At 39.7% G+C, this 23,386-nt stretch overlaps 1 protein-coding gene across 3 annotated transcripts in view; it reads right to left on the bottom strand.

Moving 5' to 3' along the window:
• TMEM117 (transmembrane protein 117) overlaps nucleotides 1–23,386 on the bottom strand; it is a 534,943-nt gene that overhangs the window by 508,838 nt on the left and 2,719 nt on the right. For 2 of the 3 annotated variants that reach the window (XM_060026169.1, XM_060026174.1), the window contains exon 2: nucleotides 16,336–16,640. In XM_060026169.1, coding sequence (XP_059882152.1) covers nucleotides 16,336–16,612 — 277 coding nt within the window. In that variant the 5' untranslated portion in view covers nucleotides 16,613–16,640. The remainder of the gene's footprint in view (nucleotides 1–16,335; nucleotides 16,641–23,386) is intronic. The other variant, XM_060026170.1, reaches the window with a different exon arrangement.

Below are 23,386 nucleotides of genomic sequence, written 5' to 3'. Positions count from 1 at the left end.
GTCTACCTTGGTTACTTTGTCTGACATTAACATATTCACACCAGTTGTCTTATACTGTTTATGTGATATATTCATTTTCAATCCTGTCAACTTCAATTGCTCTGTCTTCGTAAAGTTTATGTCTTACAAACAGTAAGCATATGCTTGGATCAAGCTTTTTAAATTCAGTCTGACAATCTCTGCCTCTTAATTGTAATGTTTAGGTTTTTTGCATACAATCTAATTATAGATATGTTTGGGTTTAGGTCTACCACTCTGCTGTTTGATTTATCCTTATCCCATCTGTATACTGCTACTCTGCTACTTCTTTCCTGTCTTCTTTTGGCATAATCAAATATTTTTTTAGTTAATTTTAATTTCCTTCCTATTAGATTTCTGATCTATCCTCTTTGTATTATTTTTCAGTGATTGTTCTAAAGATTGCAACATGACTCCTTAACTTATCATAGTTCAAGATTAACATTGTGCCACTTCATAAAAATGAGAATTTTGCCACAGTATAATTCCATTTACCTCCATCCTTTGCGTTATTATTGTCATATATTTTATATCATATTTTATAAAGCTTCACAATACAATATTATAAATTTTCCTTTATACATCCAGTTGTCTTTTAAAGAAATTAAGAAAAGGAAAAAATAGTCTTCTAACTTATCCCCATATTTATGATTTCTATTTGCAACAAGAAGTTAGCCATCATTCATACCATTATTCCCCTATATAAAATGTGACTTTATTCTCTAGCTGCTTTCAACATTATCATTTTATCTTTGATTTTCAGCAGTTTGATTATGAAATTGTTAGTGGTCTTCTTCGTATGATCCTCCTTGCCTAAGAACAATGTATAAACACTACTTTAAAGTCTTTGTCTGCTAATTGACTTCTGCGTAATCTAGGTGTCTGTTTCTGTTAACTACTTTTTCTTTGGACTATGGGTCAAATTGTCCAGGGGTTTTGTTTTTGTTTTGTTTTTGTAAATATAATCAATTTTTATTTTATGCTGGACATTATGAATGATACATTGTAGAGACTCTGCATTCTGTTATCTTCCTCTAAAGAGTGTTGATTTCTTGTTCTATCATTCACTTAAATTATTGGCTAATCACCTGGAACTTGTGTAGGCTTGATTTTATACTTGGTTAGGTTGGGTCTGTGCTGGTTTCCTCCTCAGGCCTGGGGCAAATCCCATAGCCCTAGGATATAGCCTTTACTTCTAAGGGACAGCCCTTCTGGAGGTTCAATGAAAAGCCCAAGGTGTTTACCAATCCTTCTAACTTAGTTTGAGTCAAACTCCAAACTGTCTCTCCTGTGGTAGACAGCCAGTAAAATCTCTGTTCAGCTCCTTCAACCTTCCAGCTAGTGCTTTTGTTGGGATTCTTGAAGATTCCACCAAGAATGTACAGCCCAGGGCCAGTCAAGAATTCAAGCAGAGTTTATACATAAAATTTGGAGCACTCTACTCTGTGGATATGACTTTTCCAGGATTTCCCTCATTACTTTCCAACTGCTCCATCAGCCCTGAACTGCATATTCTGAGTCCTCAAATCAAAAGAACTGTGGCTTTCTACTGGAGTTTTAGCTGTTACCATGCTTAATGGGCTGGGAAGTACCTTCAGGGTTAAAGCTATATGGATCTCACAAGTATGGCAGCCTTTTAACAAGATTGAATCCCCTCCTGTTTCTGCCTTATTTTGGTCATTCTCCAATGCCTCAAAATAGTAGTACTGGGGGAGGAGAAAGGATAAAAAGTTAGAATTTCTATCTGCAGAAGGTTAGTCTGATATAAGCTACTTCATATTACTAGAACTGGAATCCCAAACATACCCAACATGTATTGAATAATGAATATAGATAGGCATTTCAAACTCAATGTGTCCAAAACAGAAACTTGATTTTTCATACCTAAATCTTTTATTCCCCCAATCTCTCTATTGAATAGCAACACAATCCACCCAGTTGCTCAAACACACACACGCACACACACACACACACACACACACACACACACACACACGATCCATCCTTAAATCTTATGTGTATCACCCACAATTAATCCATCATCAAATCCTATAGGATCAACCTCCAAAATGCATCCTAATTCCATCCACTTCTTCCCATCTCCATACTACCATCCTGAATCAAACCATCATACTCTTTGATAAGGACCAATACAGCAATCTCCTAACTACCAGTTAGAAGTTAGTCTCCCTGTTTTCACTATTTCCCCCATACAGCCATTGTTTTCAGAGCAACCCAAATAATTACTATAAAAATCAGATCATGTCATTTCTCTGCTCAAAGCCCTATGATAGCTTAGTCTTAAAATGAGACAACATTTCTTGACCATGACCTGCCAACTCCTACAACATTAGCTCTTACCTACTTCTTCTTCCTCCTCCCTCTCTAGTCTCCATGAACATCCTTGATGTTTCTCAATCATACCAAAAAGGTTTTCTTTTTGATTTTTGATTTGCTCTTCCTTCAATTTTCAGTGCACTTCTTCCAGATTTTCCCACAGCTAGCTCCCTCTCATCATTCAAGTCTTAGTTCCAATCTAACCTCCTCACCCTATTTAGAGGAGCCTGTATACCGTACTCCAGGCACTTTCGGCCACAGTTCCCTGTCTTGTTTTCTTTATAGAATATAGCATTATTTGAAGTTATCTCTTTTTTAAATTGTGTTTATTTTTAACTTACTATATCAGTCAGGATAAGCCAGGTTATGCCACGACAACAAACAACTCCAAAATCTCAATGACTTTAAAGCACAAAAGTTTATTCCTTTCTCCTACTACACGTCCATTAAGGGTCAGCTAAGAGCTCTACTCCACACTGCCTTCACTCTGGGCCTCAGGTCAATAGAGCAACAACCATCTGGAGCATTGCTGGTTGCTGAGGAAATGAGGAAACAAGACCAGAGTGTCTTGCATGTGCAATCAAATGCTCTAGCTCAGAAGTGCTACATACCACTCCTGCTCACAACTAACCAGTCAGAATTAATTACAAGACCACAAAGTACAATCTCACCATGTTCCAGAGATGTGTGAGACAGAAATATTTGATGAACTGCATGAATGACCACTATTGTTTATATATCCCCACCAGAGCATACAACATATGAGAAAAAGAATCCTGAGTGTCTTCTTGTTTTTATTATTATTCACTGTTGTATCCCCAGTGCCTGGAATTGGGTCTCCCATAAAACAGGCACTCTAGAAATACCTCTTGAATGAATCTCTTTCATTAATCCTTCTTGTATATCTAGGGCTAGAAAATCTAGACTTGCTCAAAGTATTTTGTCTGAAAATCTCCCTCCACCCACTGCTGATAGTTTTCTGAGAAAGAGTAAGAATACTCTTCTTTCATTTTCAATTTGATCTGCCATCTAAAATTCAGCTGTTAAATAAATTCTCTGTCCTGGTTTAAACAAGGATTGTCAAGTGCTTGTGTTTCCAAAATTTAATAAAGGGGACAGTCTAGCAATCTATTTAGGCTCTAAATAGAAGCAGGAAAGCAACCTAGAAATAAATGAATAGGGTCATTTTTCCTGGAGCTAAACTAACAGACTCATGGCTGGGGTTATAATGGGGGAAAAACCTAGGAAGGGCTGTGAACCTCCATCTCTACAACACCCCACCCCCTTATATGGACAGAACATATATTCATCCCTAGAGAAAGAAAAGATGCTTAAAACTCTATGGGGGAAATGTGAGAGTCAGGACAGACAATTGGGGCTGCCGCCAGGAACGTCTTCCCCACCTCCACTGCTGAAAATACCACTACAGAGTGAATACTGCTAGCGGCAGTGATGGGAACAGGCACAGAGTAGAGTGCCTTTAAAATTTTAAAATCACTTAAAAACCCACCATTAAAAAAGCAGCTTTCTTCCCTTCTATATCCCACTAGAGGGAGGGAGGGAGGTGAGGTGACAACCCCCATAAAAGAGCCATAATGGGGAGTTCAGAAGAGTAAAGAAATTGCCAGAATAAAAATCATTGATTGTGCACTATTTCAGAGTAAACCAAGAAGCAGGGCTCAAGGGCTTCACTAAAACACCGATTTTAAATACAGTATATCTATCTTAGAAACTACATTCTTAAAGTCACGCTGATGTGTTTGTTCATTGGTGTTCCCCTTTTTGCACTTAAGGGAAAAGGACTGTTTACAATGAGATGCCTGTGATCTTGCCAGCACATCTCAACCCCACTTCCATTTTCATTTCTGCTCACTCTGCTCAGCCACTGGCCTCTTTGCTGTTCATCAAACACTCAAAATACACGAGTGCCTTGGGGCTTGCCCTGCTCTCTTCTGTAGTTTTTCCCCCCAAAAATCTACTTGGATTGCTTCTTCATCTCCTTCAGGCCTTTGCTCAAATGTCATCTTTTCAGAGAGGGAATTCCAGCAACTTCCCAGACCCCTCCCTAGAGTTTTCCTGCTTTATTGTCATGACAGAAGGTATTGCCCTCTGACATAACATGTGATGACTTATTTGTTTATTGTCCATCTTTTCCCACTAAAACATAAGCTCCATCAGGGTAGGAGCTTTGTATTGTTCAATGCTGGATCCCCAGGGCCTAGAAAATGCTCAGTAAATATTTACAGAATGAACAAAATAAAGCCCTATATAATCAAGATTCCTATACTTTGCAAGTGAATTGAGACAAATCAAAGAGCATGATTCAAAGGAGTGGAAAAGGGCAAACAGACACTAAGCTTCAAAACAGAAATTCAGTGCCATTAGTGTCTTCACAGCTTTATTTATATCTGTGAGCATAAATCTTTTTTCCCAAAGTGTCTTCTAGTGTTACAAGTAACCAGAATAATATATTCATTTCTTTCAGCAAACTTAGAAAAGAAGGTAGGATGATCTAATGATAATTTAAGTTCCAATCTTAGAAATGGATTGATATATCTTATGTTTGGTAAATGATAGGCATGGACTCAGGAAACTGCAGTACTTGAAATCAAATCTTATTTTTATCAATAAAAGGAGAAGAATAGTGAGTGTGCCTGAACTTCCTTCACACCCTCTCTTCCTTCCTTCCCTGCTACCCCATCCTCGTTGCCTCTGCTAAATCAAGCCTTGATCACCTGAGGGCAGGTGCACCCCAGCCACGGAAGCACACCCCCTGCCTCAAGGTCAACTCATCCTGCGTTCATCTTCCTACAACAGTACCTTGATCTTGTCATCCTGTGGTCAAAGATTTAGATTTTCTTCTTTGATTTCACATATTTTAGGGTTTGGGTTTTTTCCCACAACAAGATTGTACTACTTTTGTAATTTAAAATTTGAAAGGGACAGACATGCTCCATGGCTTGCTGTCGTTTCCAAAATAAATTTTAAGCTCCTGAACCTGAAACTCAATACTCTCCACAATTTGCCTTGCAGCTTCCCTTTCCCGCCTCAAATCTGCTGATGCAGATTCACACTATACCCCAGAACTATTTGTCCTTTTCCTCCCCACAACTTTGTGCTTGCCATTTCTCCAGCTTAGAATGCCCTCCTTCTCTCTCCAACAGAATCCTACTGGGAGTGCAAGGCAAGGCTCAGATTCAGACTCAGGAACTGTTGTAGAAACAGTGGTCAGATACACAGTATTTGGGAGATGGTGAGTTCACCATTATTAGAGGTGCTCAAATACTGGCTGAAAATATAGCAAGGATGCTCTCACCAACTCCATTCACACTGAGATGCTATGGTTCCCATGAATTCTTGCTCCTATTAAGGAGACTTATTGAACCACTTCTATTGGGAATGACCTCTTGCCCCTTCAGAATAGACTGCCCATCCTGCTTACATGGCAACTATCATATGCTGGCATTGCAGTTATAGTACAGCTGTATTTTCATGCATGTGTCTAATCTCTTAGCTCACTGCAACCTCCTGAAAGACAGTGTCTCATGGCACCTAGCACTGTCCCTTGCAAATGAGAGGTACTTGATGTTTGTCAGTGATGATGCTGAAAAATGGTACAGTTCAAACAGGAATCAATTGGGAAGGACATAAAAGAAAGAGGGAGATAGGTCATGAAGCAGCAAGGCACTGTTTTATATTCTCTCATGAGATGGTCAGTCAGGTACAGTCACAAGAGGAAACACAAAGAGAGACAAAGGAAAATATTTATTATACTCACAGATCCTAGAGAGACATGCCACAGGGAGGCCACACAGGGTCAGAGGCTTGGAGGGCCAAGGGAGCAATCTCAATCAGCCAGGCGGGGTGCAAGAAAGTAAGGACCCGCAGGCCAGTACCTTTACGGGCGGTCAGGGCCACATAATCAAAAGGTGTGATGGATTTGACTGGTGTGTTTGAATGTCACTAGGCCACAGTCAGGGGAGGACAAGAAGGGGAACTTGTGGCAAAGGCCAGTCTCCTCACACTGGTGCACCTGGTCACCTGGGTCAGGTGCTCACAGCCTGTTCATAGGGATGTGGAAGCAGCAGGAAAATATGGAGTTTAAAATTTACAGTACAAACGTTAATTTCCCCGGGCTGCTGGAAGGTAAGTTCAAACTCGCTCTCCCAGGTTTCCGTGTGTACACACTCACCTAACTCTTAGCGGGTCTATCCATTTCGATAGGCATGTCCTCAAGGACACACAAAGAATCATCACGAGCACAGACAAGCCTAGGGAAATCCTGAAGCGTGATCACATTCCTCTGGAATCCAGGGAAGAAGTAAAGTCCAGCACAGGCTGTGAGATTACTGATGGCTGCCAGGGCAGAGAACACCATGCTGAGATCTTCTGGGTCAGCACCAATGACAGGCTCTGTCCGGGAACTGTACAACTTCTCGCGGGGTCAACTAAATGACTTTCTCTGTCCATAACAGAGGGCTGGTCAGGCAGGAGGTGGTGCCAGAAAAGATCCCTGCACGCAGGCAAAGTGGAGCGAAGCCGTGGGGAGTGGCCTTGCACAACCCAGTCCTGAGGCTCACCGGCTGCCTGTTCCCCATCTGGGATGCCTGAAACGGCACCTGTCTGGGAACCAGGAGGCTTCAGTTTATGTTCCAATTTTACTGCTGGCTATTGTTGTGACCTTGGAGCCAGGCAAATCAACCCTGTACATTTCTATTTACCCATCACTAATAAGTCTGAGTCACAGCCACAATAAAAATATAAATCAAAAACAACAGAACTGCTTCGACTACCACTGATACTCAGAATCAAATATGCAGCTTCAAGTCCACCACCAGAAAGCAACTAGACTTTGTCTTTGGCAAGGCTGTGCACCCCGTATTCCAGCCTGACCCCTTGTGCACCCCCAGGTCTTCTAATGGCCTTTTTTCCCCCTTCTATCTGGAATCCTGCAAAGCAACACAGCTACCACATCAGAATGTTCTCCTGCGTTCTCCCATAAACCAACACTCACCCTTCGAAATAGATCTCCCGATGATGCCGACTGTTAACACCCTTGTTAGTTCATCACCCTCCCAAGTAGCGCAGACTTCAAGCCAGTGAAAATACCTGATTCAAGAAATGATTCTAGGTATGAGCATTAATAAAAGAGAAAAGAAAACAAACCACGGAAAACTTTTGTCAGTGTCCTTTCAAATCACACTCCTCTCCCACCCAAGACTATTTACCCTATTATTTGAAAAACAAACAAAACTTCTATCAATGTGGTTTTAAATGAACAAGTGATCAAGCACTTTTCGCTTCCAATTTTACTATGTATTGTTTAACCAGCTGGCTAGTTCCACCCTGGCAAGTTATATTTCACTCATCAGTGAAGCGGTTTCTCTTAGCACCGTGTGTGAGGGTCTAGTTGCGGCAATTCCATTTGATAGCTGCTTTCGTAAGAAATTTATGCCATTACCCCCCATAGGTGGGAAATGAGAAGAAGAAGTGGAGGCCAGGATTGGACCTGGAAAGCAAAGAGTACCTTGGCCCCTGAATTGCTCATCTCTACCAAGTATAGTAAAACGTACCGAGAAAGGTACTTGGTTAATAATTGCTTAATTACAATGCTCTAACCTGAGTTAGTTTTATTAAGTCCTCGAGGTATCTTTTTACAGCGTTTGTATCCTCTGTCCTATGAGAACTAGAGCAGCCAGACAGTCCCAGCACACTGGAAGCTGCAGCAGGTGGCCCTTTAGTGTTAATGGCTGCACTGCAAACTAATGAAGGCACCTGATAAACAGGTATGGGAGGAAGCGGCTGTACAGTTGGGGTTTCCAGCTTCACCTTCCTTTCCTGCTCAATGAGAGAGAACATTAAAGTAACAGGAGAAGTTTTTTGTAAAGGGCTACCAAGTTCAGTAACTATTAGACATCAAATTCCCCTTTGAAGAGGGGTGTTCCTTGGGGATTATTTTAATGCTAAATATCATTTTCCCAGTTCACCTTTCCTAACCTCTCATATCAAAAACCTTGCTTTTTTTCTCCCATGTTAAAGGCCACTCCAAGCAATGGTATAACATTTTCTCTAACATGAATTCTGTGGTCACTCTGAGCTCAAAATTATTTTACTCCACAAAAAGGAATTATGTGTTGACAATGCAAGCATGTAGAAAAATGAAGATTCTGGCACTGTGTATACATTGGTTGAGAATGAAGATGGTAATAAACATTTAAATAATATCGATCATGAGTATCAAACACTGTATCTCGAGAAGACAAAGCTTAAAACTGTAGATATTCTATCTAAGTATCATTTGACCACATACATAGCATTTGTTCAAGTAATTCCTGCAAAAGGAAGTACTTATCGTCTTGAGAATGCAATACTTAAAATAATCAGTTGTTGACAATCACCCTGGGTAATAATAAATATACTATTTTTAATGTACTATAAACTATCAGGATAGTTACTATCAACTAGCAGAGTCATTTACACTACTCGGGTATTCAGATCTTAAATTAACACAAAAGAGGTCAGATCGTACCCACATCATTGCATTAAAATAATAGTTTTTCCTTCCTAAATATCTGATGAAATCTGTTTCTTCATGTGTTGATCTTCCTGTATCCCCAAGACTATCTTACCCACACTTTCTAGAATGTCTTAAACTTTTCTATTCTAAAATGATAAAATCACATGTGTAGCTCAAACACAAAGAAAAAAAATTCGAACTAGACTTAAAGCTAAGACAATAGAAAACAAACAAGCATTTACCTTTATTAAATCCATTAAATGACAAAACATTGTTGAGTTACTTGGTATTTTATGGGCAACAGCTTTTTGTTTAAATAAAATGAAAGAAAAAAACCCTAGAATTTGTTTCCTCAGATTTCTAGATGTATTGACAATGCTTTATTTAGAATTTCCTGTTTAAAACTAAAACAGACATAGGTACACAGAAAATAGCAAACTCTTTAATATTTTGCATAATATAAACAAAGAAAAAACCTTCCACATGTATTTTTCTTTTGTAGATGTCTAGTTATCAGTCAAACCATAATTTTTTAAATCACAGCCTTCTAAAAAAGAATTGTGATTTCTATGCAGGTGGATATCTTGGGGGGACCAAAGATTTATACGAAATGTTGCTTATAGTCAAGTACAGGTCCATTATCCAATTACTGTAATTCTGAAATCCGAAAGACTCTATATTTGTAACTGATGTGTTGGTAAGACCTGACCAAACCTGAATTCATTTAGCAGCAAGACCTAACCTGAACTGATTTGAGGCTGTTTATAGCCTTTATACCACTTCATGTGAATACTTATGCATATACACATACACATACACATACACATACATATACATTCAGCTACAGATATATCGATGTGTTTGATGATGGAGTATTTCCTCAGTCCCATAGGGCAAGCTACTAAATGTAAGCACATGCATTGACGTCTGAAACATGTCTGGTCTCGAGGTTTGGATAAGAAATGGTGGGCTTGGATTAAGGTACATAAATCCATACTGTGCTGTACTGAGTACTATTCAAGGTAAATGGGCCATTGCCTATGTTCTCATTACCTCAACCCATCATTTACTGAACTCATTATCTTCTCTAACTGGATTCCCCTAATGAGTCTTTCTTTTTTTAATAAGACAATCACTCCCTTAGTCATTCATCCCAATATTCCTAGTCACCCATAATTTCACCTTTACTCTCACCTCCTCACATCTCATCAGCTGTTGAGGCTTCACAAGGTTCCGAGAGTCCCCACCCTGATGCCCACTGTACCACCCCTATTCCAGACTGGCCTGAACTATCTCAAGCCCGCATGACTGCACAAGCCTCCAAAAATACTTTCCTACTCTTTTCTACTCCCTTAACCTCTCCCTCTCCAATTCCCTCTAGATTCTGCTTCAAGATTAATCCTGCCATCATCTCCCATCTTGTTCAAATACTTTCCTTGATCCAAATACTGCAGTAGAAGGGAGAAAGACCAAAGTACAAGACTGGCAGAAAAAGACAAAGAATTCAGACTCAGCCTACCTTGCTGTTGCAACTCCTGCTCTTTCCTAACACAAACCTTTCACTCCAGTCAAAATGAGCATGACCTCCTCAGTTTTCCCCCACTCTAAAAAAAATCTAAACTGTTCTCCTCCTTTGCTCACACCATCTACCTCATGACCTAAAATTTGTAATGAATTCTTTGCACCATATTTGACTATTCTAATCCCACTCATGCTTCAGACTCCCTTACATCCCACGTTGGCAGCAAAGTTTTCTTTCCCCTTCCTGGCCCACCGTGACCTCCCTTCTTGAATTCCCACAACTCTCACAGTCTGTACATTTGATACTTGATGTGCATTTCCTTGTATTGTCAGAGTAATTAATTTTTCATGCATATGCATCTTATCTCTTTAACCAGATTTTAAATTCCTTGAGAGCAGAGACCATGTCTGGTATTTTATAAATGAACAAATGAATACTCTTCTATAGCTTACAGTAAAAAGGCAACACTGGCAAAGATAACATGTAAAAGACAAAGGAATATTAATTTATTTATTCATTCAAATTTATCAAATAATACTACATTCCGGGCATTGTTTTAGGCACTGAGGATTAAATGATAAGCAACACAGCACAATCTCTGCCCTTGTGCGGCTTATGGTATGGCTAAGACATGAAACATTAATGAAATAATTAGGCAAATAACTATATACATGAATATATATGTTTCCAAAAAGGAACTATGCAATATTAACAGGTCCAGCATCATTACTATACACTATACCTGTCAGAGCAGTCTAAGTCGGCCTGCCCTTCATCCATGTAAAAAAGGAAAGTGCAACTAATAGAGGCTTTCTGCACATGTTAGAAAACAAAAAGAAATGAAGGGATACAAATAGCAAGAGCAGTCTGTTTGAGAAATACATTTGTCATAATCTTGATGTTCTAATATCCATCCCTAGATAAAGCTATTCAATCAGAAGGCATTATTTAGACCCTGATCACTTTGCCCTTCATAGAATTACTTTCAGTGAATACAATATCACAAATTTCTTTTATGCTTAAAAGTTATACTCTAAACTTTTATGAAAGTTTGCTTTAAAACACAAGAATACGAAATCCATTTCTGCACTTGCCACCTCACCATGCAGTGTGTCTTATACCAAAAAAAAAATTCCTTACCAGAGTTTAGGGCAAGAAATTCTAGAATTTAGTGCAAAGAAAAATTCCCCCATGAAACTTGCAATTTTTATCATTTCTGATATCCAAAGATATGTAATGTACCACATTTCCCCTTTTGCCCTGCCTCCAAGGAAGCTCAAAACCAACACGGTAGCAAAACTCATGAAATCAAAACATATTTGATTCTGTGGTACTCATTTACTATTCCTATTGTATTAAACATAAATGCTTTTGTAAGTCATTTCAATTCTTTTTTTGGAATAAAAATGATTTCTTCAATAAGCTCAAAAAATTAAGTTCCCCTTTCTATGTAAGCCTTATCAGCATAATAATTTTAGATTTCTCTATTCATGGATATCCCAAATGTATAATCCTCCAAAAGGGTAGGATGCATTATTTGAACACACACTTATTTTTTTAAACAATGGAATCATCCAAAAAAGTTGAAAAGAGAGGCACTGGAAAAGTATAAACTGATATTCCAATGGAATCTAATTTTCATAAATCCTGATATAATACTTACCTCAACAAGATTCAGTGTTAAACCTAAAGAAATTTTTAAAAAATGTATTAATTCTCATTTCACATGTGCTCTTAAATTATATTCTGCATTTGGGAAATTTGTGACCAGCCTGAAGTCTTACAAGTTTAGTGCTACTATGTAGGAAAACCAACTCTCTCATTTTATTCCAATCATACAGCACAGGTGAGAGGGGAATAGTTTTAAATGCATTTAATCGTTTCTGTCTCTGATAGAGAGGCATGGACATATATACACTACCAAACATAAGGTAGATAGCTAGTGGGAAGCAGCCGCATAGCACAGGTAGATCAGCTCGGTGCTTTGTGACCGCCTGGAAGGGTGGGATAGGGAGGGTGGGAGGGAGGGAGACGCAAGAGGGAAGAGATATGGGAACATATGTATATGTATAACTGATTCACTTTGTTATAAAGCGGAAACTAACACACCATTGTAAAGCAATTATACCCCAATAAAGATGCTAAAAAATTTAAAAAAAGCAATTTCCAATTTGCAAGAGTCAGCATTTTTATTTGGGACAAATCCCACTACAAATTATAAATCATGAGAGGGTTTCATGTTGTTAACTAAATAGCCACAGCATTGTAATATTCATGTCTCATAAAAAATAAAATTTATAACCAATGAACTGGATTAAATCAAGTGATCACGGAATCATTCACTCTTCCTCACGCATGCTTTAAAATGGCAATATTGTGTCGTCTTTTTGGAATCTACAAAGAAGAGACTTTCCATAATAAAATAAGTGAGGGAAGACTCAAGTGAATGAAATGAAAGCGGTAGTGGCACTCTAGTTAATATTTTTATTTGGCATTTCATTGGAGAATTACAAAAATAAAAAGAAACTGTTTACTTGATCACACAAAATGATTCTAATTATTTTGTAAACCATTCCAATTTCTGTAACAAAAATTTCTGTACTTGTAGTGAACAATCCCACTCTTCTCAACATACATACACCATCATTACCATTACCACCACCTACCACAAACTTGCACCTACAAATTGTTAAAGGTTTAAATAAGGCCTTTTAAAAAAGTGAATTATGGGGCTTCCCTGGTGGCACAGTGGTTGAGAGTCCGCCTGCCGATGCAGGGGACACGGGTTCGTGCCCTGGTCCGGGAAGATCCCACATGCCGCGGAGCGGCTGGGCCCGTGAGCCATGGCCGCTGGGCCTGCGCATCCGGAGCCTGCGCTCCACAGCGGGAGAGGCCACAACAGTGTGAGGCCCGCGTACCGCAAAAAAAAAAAAAAAGAAAAAAGTAAGCCATGACTAAATGTGATTTTAGTATAAGAGATAGGACAGCAATAGAATAACTTAATGAAATGCAGTAATTACAAAACCAAATGATCTGCCCTTATTATTAATATCATTACCTCCACCATATGATTTTCATTCAGTCTTTTATAATATAGGCTGATAACTTTTCTCCAAACTGTATATTTTGGTCTAAGCTTGCCTTAGCTTTCTACCCTGAGCAAGTTTATGGAATGGATTACAGATGCATCCAGCCATTGCTTGTAATGGATATCTATTGTTTTGCCTGCTCAGCACCCTTCACCCACTTTTGAAAACTGACTGTCTCTCGCTTACCCCCTCCCCTTGACCTCTTCCATCCATATGATTACTATAAACAACACCATGCTTGTTCAATGTTCAGTGGATGGCCCAGCTCACACCCAGTTCCCAGTTATCCTCTGTGTCAATGACCCCCAACTCTCCATTTAACTTTAGCGCCCACTCTCTAAAGAACACACCCTAGTTGGGAATCACCACTAAAGAATGCCTATACTTCTGTTCCAACATGCCATCTAACCACACCCATCAGTCCGTTCCCTCCTCTTACTCCCGTTTCACCTGTTCCGTTTCATCCAAATCTTCAGGCCCTTGCCCACTCCTCCGAAACCACTGTTTTCCTCACCTCCTTTCCACACCCAGCCAGAACCCCCTACTAATCAAATCAATACCTCTTTTACTAGAACTCTCCATTGATTTTCCATCATTTGTTTCCAGTACAGCAAGCCTGAGTATTCCCCGACCAGGTGAATCACTCCAATTCTGTTCCAGGTGACTGAGCTCTCACAGAGAAAGCTGCTCCACTATTCAGATTGGTATGGTTCAAATTTATAGCGACTAACCACCTCAGCCCTCGGTGATCATCAGTAACCCTTTCATTTGTCCTAGTCAGTTCACATCTATATTCCCTAGAGTAGCTCTTCCGAAGTTGGACCACTTTCTTAAGCCCCTTGCTCATCGATCCCTCCATCTTTATCTTTAGCTCTTCCTTCCTCGTAGTGAAATAGAAATCACCAGGTGGGAGCACACTCACCTCTCTACTCCTCCAACTCAAATGTACTAGAGTACCAACCTTGATCTCACTCATGACTATTTCTGAGGAACCGGGGTGTCTCCTCCTGTCCTCTCTAAGGCCACTGTTTGTGGCCTGTGTCCTAAGTCACAGACCAAAGCAACCTTCAGAGATGCTGTCTTCCTTCTATATCTTTACCTGCACTTCAGTCTAGCTTCTTCCCCATGACAAGCAGATCAATTAATCTCACTCCTCAAATAAAATCACCATCATCAAAAATAACAAGAGGGGCTTCCCTGGTGGTGCAGTGGTTGAGAGTCCGCCTGCCGATGCAGGGAACACGGGTTCGTGCCCCGGTCCGGGAGAATCCCACATGCCACGGAGCGGCTGGGCCCGTGAGCCATGGCCGCTGAGCCTGTGCATCCGGAGCCTGTGCTCCGCAATGGGAGAGGCCACAACAGTGAGAGGCCCGCGTACCGCAAAAAATAAAAATAAAAAAAAACAAGAAAAACAAAATCTCCCCTTAGCCTTTTTTCCATGTATAGCTACTTCCCATTTCCTTCTTCCATTTCCTCATCAAATTTCTTGAAACTACATATTTTATAATATAAAATATGTACATTTTATATGTTTATGCAATAGAAACAGATGGCAACAGTTTGAGGAGTAGAGATTGAGAAGAATATATATATAATGTTATGTGTATGTATGCATATATATTTGTTGTTTATTCCCTAAACCATTGCCATCTGTTTCTCACCAAACTTCTAGACTGAAAATACCCACACTAGGTCACCTATGATCTTATAATTGCTAAATTCAAAGTTTCATTGCTAAGTTCTCTCCCTAATTGACCCAGTAGCATTTAAAACTTTCTTTCTCCCCATAGCATTTATCACCTCTTTGCATTTTATACATTTACTTGTTTAGAACCTTTCTCCCTCCTGTAGGATGTGTTTATGAGGGCAGATACCCTGCTTTTTTGATTCGATGTCTAGAATAGTGCCTGGCATAATAAGTAACCAATGAATTTGTTGAATAAATTGCACCCACCTCCTGGCCAAAATCGATTGGACCAGAGGTAGGAACCACACCCAACCTGGGTCAACTTCGTTTAAATCTAAGAGTTTAAGCTTGGGACCAAGAGTCAAGCCAGTCTGTCTAAGTGGATGTAAACTGATCTTCAGTGTGAAAGGAGAATAAAGCAGATATGAGAGAGAAGTCGAGACAAAAACATCCTGGTAGAATTCAAGCCACTGGTTCCATTATCCCATTTATCAAAACAAATTCTACTCTTGGTCTCTGTGAAATATCCCAATACCCGTATAGTAAGTTACCTTTTAAACTTAAACAAATTTAGTCTCTTTTTCTGTTGCTTACTACCAAGAGATTCCTTACTATAATAGTGTTCTGTGGTTGATCAGGCTCAAAATAAACATCCTAAAGCCAATGTTCAAAAACAAAAAAAAAGGAAAGAGAGAAATGAGGGGAAAAAATAAGAGTTCCTGTTCTAATTCCCTGAATGAACAATATGTGTAAATATATGGGCAATGGTTAACTTACTTTAATGAGAATGTGGTGTGATATGGAAGCATTCTCTTTATGATTTACAAACCTTTTATGATATCATACTTAGGTACTACTTATGGGAAAAGAGCTATTTACATGTCTTCTTTAAATAAGATTACACATACAATCATGTTAGATGTAACACCATTTTATAAAATTAAGTTTAGAACTAATTTTACCTCATGCTAATATTCCTAAGGCCATAGAAAAGTACACCATTAAACACAGAACAGTTGAAGAACCAGAGCTACAACAGCACATAACTAATTAAGGCTGGAAGGCAAACTGAAATGCATTCTAAACTGGCAGTTAGAAATAACAAAGCTCTATCCTGGAATATAGAATTAAATAATTATCTGCATTACATTTCATGGGTACTTACCAAACAAACGCTGATGGAACAGAAATTTGCCAGCTATTAGTCCTATGAGAATGGCAAGGAGCCATAGAAGCACCTTCAAAAGCCTCCAGCCAACTTCTCTAGGGTACTTATTTGTTACAAATGAAAAACAGTTTCCAACAACAATAACGTTGGCTTCTGTTTGGCTATGAGAAACTGGGTCCTCCGCAAATATTAAGAAGTTAAAGAAGATCACCAAGTAAGCCACAATCAACCGAGACCAGGGATGCTGGAAATAATAACGGAAGTCTTTACCCATCCTTCAAAACTTCAATTCCGTAGTTTACCTGCATAAGAAAAGATACACAGGGTTAGAGCAGAAAAACAAGTAGTCTCTGTCTTCCTGTTATCTGTTCAGATTTATAACAGCTCAATAGAGAGGTATTTGGAAAAGACCTGTTCCTATTTATGGCACCAAGACAAGCCTGAGATTGAGGATTGTCCCTTCCCCATCATCTCGTCATACCTCTGATCTATGGGGATTTAGGAAAGAAGGAGAGTATTGGAAAGAGTAGCGGGAGAGGGAGGGACATGAGAGGGCAGATCATGGTCCAAAATTGGGATGATGACTGAAACCATAGGTAAAAATCATCTCAGGAGGCAATATACAGCAAAAAAAAAAAAATAATGCAACACTCTTCCTATTTTAGATTATCCTTTTTATGTTACAATCATAATACATATCATTTAAAAATTAAAGCAATGTAGAGGTAAACTGAGGACATATTAACAAAATATAAACATCCTCCTGGGCTTCCCTGATGGCGCAATGGTTAAGAATCCGCCTGCCAATTCTGGAGACACGGGTTTGAGCCCTGGTCCGGGAAGAACCCATGTGCCGTGGAGCAACTAAGCCCTGAGCCCTAGAGCCCGTACTCTGCAACAAGAGAAGCCACTGCAATGAGAAGCCCGCGCACCGCGCCCGCAACAAGAGAAAGCCCGTGGGCAGCAATGAAGATCCAACGCAGCCAAAAATAAATAAATGTATTGATTTATTTATTAAAAACAAAAAATCCTCCTCTGACCAAACCCCTCTCCTCAGAGTTAAGGTCCCTTAATAATTTGATGGATATACTTTCAGACCTTTTCTTTTTTTTTTTTTCACATTGACAAAAATGTGTGTGTGTGTGGGCTTTTACAAAAATGTTCACAGTCTACTTGCCAAATAATTTCAACACAGAATATGGTTCATGAAATAGCTAAGTCTATGGCAGAGTAGTTGCATGTAGGAGAGCTTTTAGGCAACTCTGCTTGTGGGAAGTGAAGAGGAAGGGGAAGATTTCACAGAGGAGGACATACCCAAATTGGAGGTTGGGGGATCAGTAGGATTTTTTCCCCAGTGAAGGAGGCAAGGATGCTCAATCTAGGCATGTGCAAAGGCACAGAGGCATTGCAAAATATGTGATATGCCTAAAGGGCCAGGCCCTAACGTGGATGTACACTTTGAATACAGAAGCTTTCCTAAAATGCTGATGTCCAGGCCCCACCCCCTAAGTCTTGCTCAGCTCCTCTCTCTTTCCTCTTTGGGAGCCAGCCTGCCCATAGGAACACAAGCCTGTCTAGGTCCATCAGGTGTGGGACTGGGTGATTCAGTCTATCTAATTCTGGGGTTCAGTTTTGGTGAGCCCATTTGGTGCTCAGACTAAGCTATAGTTCTTTTTTTCCCCCGCAAGAAAGCTGATTAAATCTGGGGTAATAATAATAATAATGAAATTCTCATTTTACATGTGGCTAAAAATACAGAGAGCAAGTCAAAAACCTGAAGTAACTGGAAGTCAATGGAAGATCTGAGGATAGGCTCCAAGGCTGGCTCCCAAGTTCCAGTCCAGCATTCTGGGCTGATGAATGTCAAGTAAACCCACTATCTAAGCTAATGAAGACCTGGCTTAGCTATTTTAGAAAAGCTACGTAAACACACAAAACAACTGGCAGTAAAATTTAGCACAACAAATAGTTACTGTGCCTTGGATTCTAAACCTTCTAAGCAATTACAAGTCCTTTGTGATCTTCATGAATACTCCAAAATATCTGTTCCCAGCATCTGTAGCCCAGATCGCTAAGGAATGGTGATTTTTTTTTTTTTTTTTTAATGTGAGGTTCATCACCCAAAGACCTGTGTGGTTCTCACACCAAAGAGAGCAGAGAAAGTGATGAAGAAGAAAACACATCATGCATTTTCACAGTATTCAATAGGCTAGAAGGCCAGAATGGGTCAGCTGTCAACTTGATTTTATGCAACATCTTTGAAAATGTCGAAAGACCACTATTAGAAGAGAATACATAGAAATACCTCAAGGCCAATGAGTCTTGAAGCAGGAGTAGTTCCTACATGCCCATCAGAACTGGACAGGGGTGGCAGTTAACAAGTTAACAGGTTTCTACATTGCTTCTCCTACCAGTGAGGAATTCTGGTGTAATTGTCCCACCACCTCCCTTCCCCACCCACACACAAGCAAGGCAGCAGGATTTAGAACACTGACTACATATAACCTTGATTGTTTTTTAAATAAATGCTTTGTGGAGAGTTGGCACATACTTATTTTATTGTTGCTGTTGTTAACTTCAGAACCTTGCTTTGTGGGCTATGTAATGTCCACATGTCCAAACTGAATTACAACATTCAAACAATTTGGAGACAGCTGTTCCTCTCCAATATTTATATTGTTTCAAGAGAGAGAGCTATAGTACTGGAAACAATCCTGCCCTAGTAGAGATCCTAATTCCCACAGCATGCTGTGAATGCTACTATCATTCCCATGTTACAGGTAGGAAAACAAAGGAGCAGAGCAGGTGCTGCCTATGTAATTTGCATATCTAGCGAGTGGAAGAGCCAGCACTTCAATCAAAATCCATTCCTAGCCCTTGATCTAATATACCACAACAAAGCCGGAAGTGTTTGTTGCAATAAATAGTTCCCATCGTGTTTACAGCTTAGTCTTCATCTCCCCTAACTAGATTCAGTGACTTAGACACTAGCTTAGTGAACAGGATCATTTGGTCTTTTTATTTTATGCTAAACGTGGTTATTTATTCTTGCCTCATACACTAAAGGGAAGCAACGTCTTCTAGAGGGCCCCAAATTTCCAAACCTACATCATAACTTAAACAACACCTGTGCTTATCTCCGCTTCCTGACTTCGTACACAAGGTTGCCAAAAGTTTGCCAAGTGATCTCGGCCTGTTATCCAGAGCACCAAAACTGCTTTCCTCTCTGGAGTTCCCATAAGGCATCCTGATGATCAGTACAACCATTTGGTGACTCTAATGTTAACAATCCAGGATTGAGGTGGTTCAAATTGACAATGCTCCACTGTGTACACAGTCTAAAAATGTTTTTTAATTTTTTAAAATTCAATTCTGCTACCACAGTTGAGCTTTTATCATAAACAAATGTGCTTTTGTCGTAGCTCTTAGCAGATCACAGTGAAATGATTTGTTTTTTATGTGTTTGTCTCCCTCACTAGAACACAAAGTCCCCAGAGAAGGGGCTGTTTACTTTCAGAGCAAGCAAAGTGCTGAGCTCATAGTGGGTAATCAGTAAGCACCTAGTGGATAAGCTGAGCGGAGATCAGTCCCCTCATTTAGGTGAGACGAGAAGGCAGAGCAATCTGCCATTCCTTCCACTAAGGGAAGAGAAGAACAGCTGAGTCCAAAGACTGCAAGGATGACTCAGCCAGGAACAAGCACTAACACACCCCATGCCCACCCCTACAGTTCTTACCTCATTTCAGCCCCAGGTTCTGCACTGTTATCATTATTACTAAGGCTAACATTTATTCAGGACTTAGCATATAGCCCACACCATGCTAATGAGCTTTACAGACATCTCATTTAAATTTCATAGCAGTCCAATGAAGAGATAATCTATTGTAAGCAACGTTGAAGCTGAGTTTAGTAACTTGCATGACAGAACAAAACAAGCCTATGTCACAGCCAGCATTCACATCCCAGCTACGTGGCTTCAACATTCTATGCTACACCTTCCCCACGCGAAGACAGACATTCCAAAATCTTGCCCTTTTCATGTTGTGTATAAAGTTCCTAATAATAAAGCCCACTGATATAAAAGATTCAAAGTACTTGTAGGATAAATGAGTCTACTTTTACTATTCAAACTGACTCGGTAGCATGATCAGAAAGAACTGGGATTCCTCGAATTTTTTCCTTCTTTGAGCATCAGTATAAGTAGTTGAGTCGATCTGATTGTCCTTTTGCGACGCATCACTGATATTCATTCTGTGATTTTCCAACTCTGCTTGGGGAGAACACTGCACCTCTGAGAACTAGACTAATTCACACCATTCAATTCTCTCTCCTGATAATATCATCATTAGGTAGATGCCCCCAGCAATACCTTGGAAGCCTCTGCTTTTTCACCTAATAGCAGTGACAAAGATGATGGTTAACTACAGGCTGAAACTTTATATACTGTCTGATAATCCACAGGCCTTCAGTCATGGTTTCCAACTCTAGAGGGACTATTATTTAGAGTAGATATTAGAAATGTCATGCATTTTACTACAAGCCAGTATTTCACCTGGTACTAAAGGCTAAGAATGGAAAAATGGAAGGTAGGGTAATTACACTCAAGTTGGGAAGATCAGCTGAGCAAAGGCACAGGAAAGGCTATCTGGGACAGGCACAGAGATGTATCAGTAGTTCTGTGGGGCTGGAACATAGAGCACTTGGGAGTATCCTGGGAGAGTTAAGGATAATTTGGGGCCAGTTCAAGGAAGATTATACAAAAGTACTGTTCTGTATTTTACTGAGTAGACACTATGGATTCAAAGTTTTCAGATCCGAAACTGTTTGGAGCAGGGTTTTAAAAAGATTTCTCTGCCAGCTTGGAAAATGATCCACTGGTATGAGGCGTGATGAAAATGGCGAGACTAGTTTGGAGGCACCTCCAACAGTTTACGTAAAAGATAAGCACGTCCTGGACCTGGACAACATCGATACCTTAATAATTGTTGTAATAATTTGTTTGATTACACCAAGAGTACCCTGCCTTCCTTACTTATTTTACAAATAAGTGAAAATACTCAAGGACTTCAGGAGTATGAATTTCATGTTTTCTCAGCAGGAACCCTGGCTCAGGTGATACTTTTTGCATAATGACAAGTATCCTCAAGATAGAGCGTATCACTTCTATTTTAAAAAATTTATGAATGCATATGGCAAAGTCCTTGAAGAACTAATAAAATATGCTATACAAAATACACTGTTACTAGCCAAGTAAAACTCCCTCAGAGCCCAGCTCTGCTAACGTAGGTCTTAGCATCTAGTGATACCTAACCAGGTAATAACATCGTTTTCATTGTGGAGCACTGTTCTAGGATAAAAAAAGAATTTCTCCAAAGTTTTTGAAGCTCCCTGGTATTTATGTCTGAAAATTCACCTGTAACCCTTCTTAGCTCTTGTCAAAGGGCTTATTAAAGATGACTGCGCCTGTCTCTGCCAAGAGTGTGAACTTTATTCCAGCACCTTGAGTCTAATTTCCTAAAGCATAATGTTTAAAAAGACTTCTTGTGCTTTACTTTTTGCAGTATGCACTTTGTGCAGCAGACAGCTGTGTGTTGGACACTTCTTGGCTGTATTAGTACAAGACAAAGTTAAAGGGTATTTTCTTCAGTTACCTAGCTATAGTATTATGCTAATGTATGTAAAGTTCCTTGCAGTTAACAGAACACTTTTTACAATCATTTCATTTAATCCCTAGGAAATCATCGCTTTTAAAATTGCCTATCAAAAGGGCAGACAGAACTTTAAATTATTGAATACTGTTTCCTTAAAAGATAAATAACGATAGCCTATGTTTATGTCACATTTTACCTCTTAGTGTTCTTAATGGGTGAAATCACACCTTTAGAATGACTTTATAGAAATGATCAAAGGAATCAGGAAGGCAAAACAAATGGCAGTGAGAGGAATATGGTCCAGTTCTACCTGACCCTGCTACTCACTAGCTCCGTGACCTTGAGGGAATCCCTAACCGCCCTGAGATTCCATTTCTTCACCAGCAGAATCCTAATGCAAGTACTTTCCTCATAGGGTTGTAGTGAAGACTAAAGGAGATTTCATTTGTAAAGTGCCTGGTCACTTTCAGGAACTTCCTACCCTGAGGACCACTATTAAAATACAAGTGTCTCTTGGTCATTCCCATTAAACATGAGCATGAAAATAATATCAACTCTATATTACATTTACTGAGTGCTTTTCACATGTTACTCTCAGTGTCAAAGGATTTTAATATAACAACATAAAGGATGAATATCTTCCTTAATTTACAAATATTGAAAATGAGGCTCAGAGAGGTCAAGCTACTTGTCTAAAATCATACACAGAAAGTGGTGAAGTCCACTTTTTGTTAATTCCATGCTAATTCCATAATCTCTTCATTCATTTGTTCACGATTTACCAATTGCCTATTTGTGCCAGGCACTGGCCTATGTGGGAAGGTTACTAACAGACCACACCCCTGTTGCCCTGCATCTTAGAGTCTCAACTGAGGGAAACAGACATTAAACAGAGAAAAATGAAACACACAGTATTTTAGAAAGTTATAAGTTGCTGGAGAAAATTAAAACAGGAGAAAGTTAATAGGGGGTGTCAGGAGTGAGGGAAGTTGAAGAAGCCCTCACTATAAGGTGACAATTGCCCAGGCGTGAAAGAAGGAAGCGAGGCAAGCAGATATCTGGGGAAAGAGTGATCCAGACAGAGGGAACTCCCAATTGTAAAGGCCTGTGCTGGGTGCATTAGTGCATTTAAGGAACAGCCAGGAGTCTAGTGTGACTGGACAGGGTGTGGGTGCAGAGGAGTATGAAAGGACTCGAGGTCTGGGAGGCAGCATCACCATCAGGCCTTGAGGCCATCCTACCATGTGGGCTTCACCCTGTGGGAGATGGGCAGCAGAGAGTCAGGCAATCTGACCACTCTGCCTGATGCTTGGAAATTTATCAGATTCTGGGTACATTTAAAAAGAAGAGATGACAAGATGTACTGATAGACTGGATGTGGACACGGCCTGGCAAAC

The sequence above is a fragment of the Delphinus delphis genome, chromosome 11 (assembly GCF_949987515.2).
Source record: "Delphinus delphis chromosome 11, mDelDel1.2, whole genome shotgun sequence".
Lineage (NCBI taxonomy): Eukaryota > Metazoa > Chordata > Mammalia > Artiodactyla > Delphinidae > Delphinus > Delphinus delphis.
This window is presented reverse-complemented; position numbering and strand designations above follow the sequence as displayed.